The 10,434-nt window shown below is 50.3% G+C and overlaps 1 protein-coding gene across 1 annotated transcript; it reads right to left on the reverse strand.

The window, feature by feature from the left end:
* Positions 1-433: 433 nt before the first annotated feature.
* On the reverse strand, positions 434-9,784 carry LOC120227063 (neurotrophin receptor-interacting factor homolog). Its single transcript, XM_039225212.1, has 5 exons — positions 9,485-9,784; positions 6,683-7,165; positions 3,475-3,566; positions 2,197-2,323; positions 434-1,745 (listed from the first exon to the last, which is right to left on the reverse strand). Exons 2-5 carry the CDS (start codon positions 7,104-7,106, stop codon positions 844-846), a joined length of 1,545 nt encoding a protein of 514 aa, XP_039081143.1. The 5' UTR covers positions 7,107-7,165; positions 9,485-9,784; the 3' UTR covers positions 434-843.
* Between the last annotated feature and the right edge of the window lie 650 nt (positions 9,785-10,434).

Genomic DNA, 10,434 nt, shown 5'->3' on the forward strand with positions numbered 1-10,434 from the left:
CCTGAACCGAACATTCCCTTCATCTTAATGATGCTCTAAGGATCAGAATGACCCACTCATCCTAATTCATTTGGAATCTTGGGTCAGAGGGACTGCAGCCTTGTACAGAGTCTGCTAGAACTGAGCTGACAATGTAATTATTGCTTTTTTTTTTTTTTAATGTTTATTTATTTCTAGGAGACAGAGAGAGAGACGGCGTGAGCAAGGGAGGGTCAGAGAGAGAGGGAGTCACAGACTGAAACAGGCTCCAGGCTCTGAGCTGGCAGTCAGCACAGAGCCCGACGCGGGGCTCGAACCCACGAACCGTGAGATCATGACCTAAGCGAAAGTCGGACGCTTAACCAACTAAACCACCCAGGCACCCCTATTGCTTATTTTGAATATCAAATTATTAACGAAAGATATCTAATAGGTGGAAAAAAAACAGATTCTATCACAGAAATATATAGTTTATTTATCTTTGTTCTCTTTTAGTCTTTGTCCATATGCATAAATACTTTACCACAAATCTATCAGTGCACAGACTTTGGTACCTGGCTTTTTAAGCTTACATTATAAGCATCTCCAGGTTTCCCTAGTATCACTTTTAATGACCAAATGAGCAAACAAATATTTTAACAGCAAATCAAGTGAGTGAAAAATGTTTCTCCAACTTCTATCCATTAGCAACAACTCCTCACCAGTTTTCTCATTTACTTGTGTGCAGGGTGGTCTCCCCGGTTGTCCTTTGGTTTTGAGAATGTCATCACTCAGTGCTGCTTTTCACGTTCCGTTCTGAACGCCAACCAGGCCCATTCTTGTTACATTGCAGGGTCAGGCTCTTCGGCCAGCTCCGCTTGAGGGTTATGAGGTAGGCTGTTTCTTCCTGCATTTCACCCCACTGTGTGTCTTCTGATGCCCAATGAGGTGCGAACTCTGGGTGAAGGCCTTTCCGCACTTGCTGCACATGTAGGGGCGCTCCCCAGTGTGCGTTCTCTGGTGCCGGATGAGATGGGAGCTCTGGCGGAAGGCCTTCCCACAGTCCTGACACTGGTAGGGCTTGGCTCCGGTGTGAGTGCGCAAGTGCTGGGAGATGGCCGAGCGGTCATTGAAGGTCCGCCCGCACTCGTGACACTCAAAAGGCCTCTCTCCAGTGTGGACTCTCTGATGCTGTGTGAGGGAAGAGCTCTGAACGAATGCCTTTCCGCAGTCCTGACATACGTAGGGTTTCTCTCCTGTGTGGATTTTTTTATGTACAGAGAAGTATCTTGGGTTCCGGAACGTTTTGCCACATTCACTGCATCGGCAAACTTGGCTCCCCTTGTGAATTCTTGTGAATGTAATCTGCTGAGTGCTCCGGCTGAAGGTTCTCCCACAACCACTGTGTTCTCTGGCTTTTTCCCCGTTGTGGCCCTTCTGATGAATTTTTACACATGGCCCACGTGTCACCTTCTTAACCCGTGGGCCACGCTTGCGCAAGCGTTTCCTGGGCAGAGTTTTCTGGAGTGAAATATGGCTTGTGACAAGGCCAGTGTTTGCCTGGGATTGGGGGCTTTTCCGAGAGAGGGTTTCTTCCTGAGTTAGCCCCACTTGCTTCAGTGCTGTGTCCAAGACTTCCTGGGTCCCATCCTCCAAGATGTCTCCGGAGGTAGAGGACCAGGTGTCATCCCTTGAGAATTCTTCCACTTTCAGGTCAGGGGCTGGCTCTTCCTCAGGAATGTCAGATTTTGGAGTTAACTCTTTACTTTCCAGTGTAGTCTCCCACCCTGAAAGAACCCAAAAGGTGTGGATACTGTAGAGAGAAAGTGCTAAAATGGACTATCAGTATTACATCATCAAGTATTTAGAAGCTGTTTTTTTGTTTTTGTTTTCCAAGTACAATCATGCAACCTGGGGATACTACAGAAAGCAGTGAAGCAGAAGGAGAGGAACACAGAGCTTGGTGGTCAGGGGTGGGGCAAGAACAGGGAACGCTCTCCCAGCTCTCTGACTCCTCATATGCCTTCAGAGTAAGCAGCAAGTCAGTCCTTCCCTGGGCCTGAGCTGCTGCTGTCCGCACAGTGCCCACCCTTCCAGCTCCACAGGACCCGCTAAAGGCACGGACAATGCAAGGAACTCTTGATGGCATGCCCAGTGCTCACACTGGGCCCAGAGAAGGTGCAGGCCCTGACTCCGGGCTCCCAGGGCTCCCAGTCCCCAGCACAGGCACAGCCTTACCTACAGACACCAGGTGTCCAAAGGTTTCTAACATCACGTCATGGTACTCGGTCCTCTGCGTTGGGTCCAGCAGCCCCCACTCTTCCTTGCTGAAGTCCACAGCCACATCCAGGAAGGTCACTGGTTCCTGCAATATCACACTCTGTGTCTGCTCAGCAGGAGGGTCATCGACAGGTACAGATGACTGGGGCCTCCCAACAGTCTGTTGTGCTGAGGGCACCCCTGCTTTGGAGTTTGCTCAGAAACACTGGCTTGAGCCATAAAAGGCCCATTGGGTCCTTTGTCACAACACCAGAGTCAGGGGGGCCCAGACCGGAGGCAGAGTCTCTGCTTCACTAAGAGCTACAAACGCCATAAGCAAACTGCCTCCCCTCTGTCTGGGCCTGTGTGCAGCTCATCCTTTCCATCAACTTCCCACAGACGACTGCCCCTCAGACAAGCCCCGCCTGCTAGGCACACCCCCTTCTTCTGGGAACAGCCCTTCCGCCCATGGAGGAACCAGCCCTGCCTTTGTGGATGGTAGCTGGCGGGGGTGGTGTGGCCAGAAGACAATATCAGTCCTTTCTGGGGAGCTGGCCAGAGCTCCAGCAGGAAGAGGCCTCCCCATGGCACTCTGCCTGGATCTGGGGGCCCTTGTGCCTACGAGGGGCAGAGCCTGCTTGAGAAGGGATGGGAGAAAGCAGAGCCATAAGACCAGGACTGGAGAGACATTCCTCTCATCACTTGGAAGCCCCTGAATACAATCTGGCCTGAAACCCACCACAGACCACTCATTATGTGAGAGGCAATCAGGTCACCCTGTGCTTAAACCAGTTGTGAGCCACTGCAGCAGAAAGAGTCCTGACCAATGCCACACACACCATCACTCAATCATACTGTCTGAGCCTCAATAGTTGGGAAGACACGCCCATTGCTTTCATCTGGCCCCCACTCTGGGATATTTTGAAGCAAATTCCAGTTTTTCCATCATAAACACCCAAGTATGCATTTCTGAAGGACAAGGGTTCTCTTGTTCTAACCCAGATCCAGATGTGGTGTGCGTGTCTCTGCCTGGGGCTCCCAAGCATCTATAAACACTTGGCCCTTCCCTCCTTCCTCCAAATTTCTTGCCTCCCAGTCACTGTGCCCTTTCCTGGTCTCCACAGCAGCAGCAAGGCAACCCAGCCCTTCACGTTCAGAAACTGAAAAGTCTGCCCCATGGGAGGGTGGGGTTGGGGGGAGGTCCCCTCAGAGGGGACACTGTGACTAGAGAAGAGAAAGGTGACACCCCCCACTCACCTCAGGTGGCGCTTTCGCCAGCCAGGTAGTCATATTCTCTTCCTGAGGAGCTGTGGTCTCAAGAGAGCAGGTGGGGTCCTGGGCGGGTAATGCTGGGAGGAAACACAGCACAGGGGATCAGCTGAGTGCGGTGGTGCTACTTCCAGGATGGGGCAGTGACAGCCATGTCTCTCTCTGGGACCCCTGGGGCCAGCACACACTCATATCGTACCTGCTGTTACTGCTGTGAGGGCATCTGTGCCCACCCTTTCTTACCACCAGCTCAGGTCCCACTCTGGTTTCTCTTCACAGCCTGTGCCCAAATCCCGCCTGGATAGCTCAGGATGTGTCACCCCATAGGGCTGACTAGGGCACCAGTGTCTTGGCTGCTGACACCCCTGGCCCCACTCCCTCCATAAGAACTGTCTTGGACCCAGTTCCTCCTCCGAGGCAGCTGCCTCATCTCTCCATTCGCCTCAGCAACTGGCCTCACAACGCTCTTCAGAAGCAAACACCCCTTTCTCGCCTCTGGGACTAGACCCACTCTCATAACACACATCCATCCAGATGAGAATTTTATCAAGTTTCCTCCATCTTAGAAAACAGCTCTGCCTGGCCTTCCAGCCCCTCTCAACCACAGCTCCTTCATGCCTGACTCTCCTCATCTGTCCCTGGTCCAGAGGCTTCCATAAAGAGGATGATCCCACCCCTGCTATCAAGGGGGACACACAATGTGACCCAGGCTGCCGCTTCCTCCTGGCCACAAGGATTGGATCCAGGATTAATACGGGGCCCACAGCTAGATAAGCAGAGCCAAAGAGGCTTTTGTTGAAACATTCAGGAAAGAGAGATTCTGTGCGGGGAGGTTCTGTATGGAGACAGCCTGCCTGTGGATGAAGCTAAACAGAGGCCAGCAGAAGTATGACAGAGGAGAGAAGATGATTCCTGAGGACACTACAGGAGCCCCTGGGTCCAGCTGTGCCTGAAGCTAGATTGCCCTGGGACTTTTTCAGTAAATTCTCCTCCTTGGCATTCACCAGAGTCGCAACTAACTTGCTGATTACCAGTATAGGATTCTCAGTGTTCTCTGGAAGGCCTCTTCCCCCATTCACTGTAATATGAATTGATTTCATTCAACCCCAAGGTGTGAAATGTAAGACTGGCTTTCATGTCATGAGTCCCCCAACTGTCTCCTTGGTACCTCTATCAGTTTCCTATTGCTGCTGTAACAAATCACTACAATGGTGCCTAAAAGCAAAGTTGCTTTCCTATGATTATGGAGACCAGAGGTCTGCCACCAACCTCACCGCGCTATAATCAAGTTGATGGCAGGGCTACTTTCCTTCTGAGGCTCTAGAGGAAATGTGTTCCTCACCTTTTCCAGTTTCTGAAGGCCACCTAAAATACCTAGCTCCCAGCCCTTCCTCAGGTCTTCTCTGCCCCTAACTTGCATGCCTGCCTCCTGTAGGGACCTTGTGATTACACTGGATCCATCCAAATAACTCAGTATAACCTCCCCATCTCAAAATCCTCAATTTAATTAATTGCATCCACAAAGTCAGTTTTGCTGTGTGAGGTTACATATTTGAGTGAGCAAGTGCTCCATGGAACTCAGCCTGACAGAAATCAAGCTTCATGGACTCTCACCCCCAGACGCACCCTACTCCTGCACTCCTATCCCGGCCCCCCACCACTGTCACTCCTGCCCTAGCCACCACACCTCTCAGTGGGCATGGTAACAGCTCTGGGTGGCCAGTCTGCTTCTCATTTTGCCCTTGTTCTCTGTCCACCATCCATAGCAAACTGCAAGCTGGTAAATCTTTTTAAGGTTTATTTTGAAAGAGAAAGACAGCACAAGAGCACAAGCAGGTGAGGGGCAGAGAGAAGGAGAGACAGAATCCCAAGCAGGCTCTGTGCTGATGATGCAGAGCCTGATGCAGGGCTTGAACTCACAAACCACGAGATCATATCCTGAGCTGAGATCAAGTCGGAAACTCCGACCCACTGAGCCACCGGGGTGCCCTCAACCTGGAAAATCTTTACTCAATCAGACGATGCCACATGCCCCTAGGGCTCAGGGACTGGTTCCCACCGCTTTAGAGTAACACTTACCATTGCTTTAGGACAACATAAAAACTCCTTCAAGGGCCCTGCTGGCCCTGTCCCCTGCTCCCTTCTACCATAGGCCCACCCAGTTTCTCTCAGATTTCTGAATATACTGTCATTGCTCCCACTTTGGGCCTTCATAGGTGATGCTCATCCTTCCTGCCCCCTTCTGAGTGCCACTCCACACCAGGTGTTGGCTACAAGCAATTTGCCTGCAGAAGCCCCACCAGCACCCTTGGGTTCTTCTCAACCCCATCACTGTCAAACGAATATTCACTTATCAAGTTCCCATCATTCCTGTTGGATCTAAGGCTTGTTGAGCTCATGAGTCTATGATTCCTTTCTTGGTCACCATTTTATTCACAACCCTCTGGGAGGAGCACCTGGTTGGCTCAGCTGGTAAAGCATGAGACTCTTGATCTTGGGGCTGTAAATTTGAGCCCCACATTATGTGTAGAGATTACTTTAAAAAATTAAGTTTTGGGGCGCCCGCGTGGCTCAGTCAGTTAAGTGTCCAACTTGGGCTCAGGTCATGATCTCACTGTTCGTGGGCTCAAGCCCTGCATCAGGCTCTGTGCTGACGGCTCAAAGCCTGGAGCCTGCTTCAGATTCTGTCTCCCTCTCTCTGTGTGTGCCTCCTCTTTCTCATAAATAAATGTTAAAAATAAATCTGAAAAAAAGGCATTCTGGGAATGTGCCTCTGTGAGTAAATCCTCATTTTCTCTTGGCTTCTAGCACAGCAGGATTCCAAAACGATGAAAGTGAGCGGTTTTATGCCTTAGCTCCTATCACAAGCCTGTGGAGGGCTGGTTAAAGAGAGCAGTCCCAGGCCCGGCCCAGTGGTTTCAGCAGCTGTGAGGTGCAGCCTGAGACATTCCATTTCCATAGATGGGCCCAGGGATAGGCCATTTTCAGATCCCTCGACCTACAGGCAACGGCAGGTACTTCAGCAAGGAACCACTGAAGCTCTGACTCAGGAACATGTGGAGAAAGAGATGCCCTTTGCTAGATGAAGAGGGCAGGGGCCCTCCCTGGCCCTTCCGAGGCAGCCTGAGTTCTTCCTCCCCCATCCTCCAAGATGCCCCCACGGGAGTGTCCCTCTCCGCCCCTCCAATGCACTTACCTTCCTCCTCAGATATCCAGGTGACATCCTCCACCAGGGCCACTGCCTCCTGACAGTCCTCTGGGTGCTGTGACTCCACCCACATCCGGAGTTTCCTGGGCAGCGCCCCCAGGAACTGCTCCAGCACCAGCAGCTCCAGCATCTGCTCCTTGGAGTGCGCCTCGGGCCGCAGCCACTGGCGGCACAGCTCCCGCAGCCGGGCCAGGGCCTCACGGGGCCCTGCCACCTCCTCAAAGCAGAACCCCCGGAACCTCTGGCGTGCAGCCTCAGGGTCAGCTGCGTGCTTGCCTAGCTGTTGAGTGGGCTCCCCTACTACTTCTGGGCTCAGACCCTCATCTTCAGCATAGAGAGCCCGGATCTGGGCATTTCGGGGACGAGCTATCTCTTGGTTCAGTGTGAGGACTTCAACGACTTCGATCTTCATCAGGGGATTCCCAGCAGGAAGAGAATCCAATTGAGGGTCCAAGTGAGCTGCAGGACACTCTGTAAGTCAAAAGTACAGCCAAAGAGATGGCCAAAAAGCACATGAAAAGATGGGCAACGCTACTTGCCACCAGGGAAATGTAAATCAAAACCACTCTGAGGGGCGCCTGGCTGACTCAGTCGGAAGAACATGTGACTCTTGATCTTGGGGTCGTGAGTCTGAGCCCCATGTTGGGTGTAGAGATCACTTAAATAAACAGAAACTTAAAAATCATATTGTGAGATACTACTTCATACTAGGATAGCTATTATCAAAGATGGGTGGTAACAACTATTGGCAAGGATGTGGAAAAATTGCTGTTGGTGGGAACATAGGTTACTGTACCATTCTGCGAAACAGTCTGGCAGGTGCTCAAAAAGTCAAACACAGAATTACACTATAACCCAGGAATTCTCCTAGGTATACATCCAAGAGAAATGAAAATATATGTCAGTACAAAAACCTGTACAGGAATTTTCCCAGCATCATCATTCATAACAGCCAAAAAAGAGAAACTCAAATGTCCATCAAAGGAAGGATGGAGAAACAAAATATGGTCTATCCACAGATTGGAATTATTATTTGGCCATAGAAAGGAATGAATAGTGACATGTGCTACAGCATGGCTAAACCGTAACATTATGCTGAGGGGAAGCAGCCAGACACCAAAGGCTGCCTCCTGTAAGATTCCATTTACATGAAATGTCCAAAATAGATGAATATACTGAAACAGTAGATTCGAGGTTTCCAGGAGATAGGGAATTGAGGCAATTAGGGGGTGCTGGCTAATAAAAATAAAGTTTTTTCCAGGGAGGTGATGAAGATGTTCTGAAATTAGACTGTAGTGATGGCTACACGACCTTGTGAATTATAGTAAAAACTACTGAACTGTACACTCTCAAAGGGTGAACTTTATTGTATGTAAATTATATCTCAATATGAGAGCAGGTAAAGGAAGCAAGAGGCAAGGAAGCCTAAGAAGAGACCTTTGATGCTCTCTAGGCCTGTACAGGGAGTAGGACCTGATCCTGCCTTCACGGAGGCCAAGAAGATGACTTGGAAAGTTCAAAGTTCTTGGCACAAAACTCACAAGAACACAACTCCAACATGGCCCGGAAATGCTAAGGAGGGGACACAAACCAACAGGAAATAAGAAAGCACTCTACAACTCTAACAAGAAATATTAATTATTATTAAAAATCTTTTTTAAAATGTTTGCTTATTTTTGAGAGAGAGAGAGCAGAGCATGAATGGGGGAGGAGCAGAGAGAGAGGGAGACACAGAATCCAAAGCCCGCTCCAGACTCTAAGCTGTCAGCACAGCTGAGAGAGCCCACCGCGCGGCTAGAACCTACAAACTGGGGGATCATAACCTGAGCTGAAGTCAGATGTCCAACCGACTGAGCCAGCCAGGCGCCCTACAAAATGCTAATTCTGAATAACTTGAAAGCTTTAAAAAAGCAAACAGAAGGGCGCTTGGGTGGCTCGGTTAAGTACTGACTGGCTCAGGTCACGATCTCACGGTTTTTGGGTTCAAGCCCCCCACATCTCTGTGCTGATAGGTTGGAGCCTGCTTCAGATTGTGTCTCCCTCTTTCTCTCTGCCCTTTCCCCCGCTTGCTCGCCGCTGCTCGCTCTCAAAAGTAAACATTAAAAAAAAAAGTAAATAGGAAAATGGAAAATGTAAATAACCACAGATTACGGTTTACTTCCAATTGGGTTTATGTTGGTTTATAAAAACAGAAATGCCTCGGCTGACGTCAAGAGCAAACGTGCCCACTCACACTTGCTGATCTGAATATACCTGATTAGCACAACTCTACCTGCAAGGGAACTTCCAGCATGAACTCAATGAATGTCAGGGCAATGCCCTGGGACTTTCAGCAGGTCAATCTACTCGTGTTCAGGGAGCAATCTGGAGAGGAAGACTGATGTAGAGACACCAAGAGAAGAGTATCTGGAGACAAAGGCTGTTATGCCCAGATCGCTAGAACCCAAAGACCACCGAAGAGCCGATTGTGATGCAAGCACATGAGGGTCTTTATTCAAGCTCGAGCAGGGACTCGAATGCAACCCAAGCAGGGGTGATGGTATGGAGCCCCGAACTCGTGATCGCAGGGCTTTTTATTGTGATTACAGTGGAATTTGGGGCGTTCCAGGTTGGCAGTCTCCTGATAGGTTGGTTTTTAGCACAGACTGTCTTGTCAGTACCCGATTAGCTCGGCCCATCTGGCCTGACGCAAACTGCCAATCGGAACGTCTTGGGACATAGGCGCCTCTTTTAAACTGATTGGCTGTGGCTGTTGCTAGGGAAGTAACTAAGGGCAGGCTGCCTACTTACTTCCTGCGGGTTTTCCTGGGACTGGGTTCGGGCCTAGTTCACTCTCAAGACGGAGGCTTTTTCAAAAATGGAGTCAGATTTCGGTGTCACAAGGCCAAATCACATATGATAATAGAGCTCTGACCCCGCAACTTGAAGACTTGACTGCCAATTTCTCTTTTTCATCCCCAAGTCAATAACCTCCAGTCAGAACCTTCCTTTTTTTCCTCATAATCTTCCCACGCCTTCCTCCTTTTGTGGTAGGAACCCCTCCCTAAGGAGAAAGAAAAAAATTGAAGAAGAGAGAAGAGAAGACTTCAAGGTCACCTAGATATGAGTCCAGCTGCCTACATCCCCCATGTTCCTGTAAACTGAAACAACTTAATCAGACTGCATGTTTATGTGTATTACCATATATGGGAGACAAAGGAATAGAAAATGCATAAAAAAGCCTATGGCATATGATGTGGGCCGCTCAGTTCTTTTGGGTACGAACCCAACTGAGCGGTGCCGGCATAAATAAAGTTGCTTCCTAGAAAGAAAAGTCTCGGTGTCACGACTCTCTGAGCGAGAATCCTGCAACATTACCTGTGGGCTCGTCCGGGATTCGGAGACGGTGCATTGCCACCTCCCTTGCCACCAGGGTACGAGCCTCGGAGCACCAGGAGAAGCGACCTCACCTGGCGCCAGCGGACCTCTTGATCCGTAGGGGACTAGCCTATCCCGGCGAGCCGGGGCGAGGGCCCTGTGTGCGCTAACGGAACGCGAGGCCCAGGAACCAGCTTAAGGAGCGCCGCCCATCTGACTGGTAAGAACCCGGGTTCGTTTTGGGGGACCTGCCCCTAAGAGGCAGAAGGGGAGCCTGATCACCTCCCAGAGTTGCACTAGTAAGTCCACAAGGGAAGAGGAACAAAGCTGCAACTCTAAGGCGCTGGATGTAGGGCGATGGGCTGGAGTCGTTGTGTGAATGT

Source organism: Hyaena hyaena, unplaced genomic scaffold, assembly GCF_003009895.1.
Source record: "Hyaena hyaena isolate Hyena2069 unplaced genomic scaffold, ASM300989v1 scaffold_1977, whole genome shotgun sequence".
Taxonomy (NCBI): domain Eukaryota; kingdom Metazoa; phylum Chordata; class Mammalia; order Carnivora; family Hyaenidae; genus Hyaena; species Hyaena hyaena.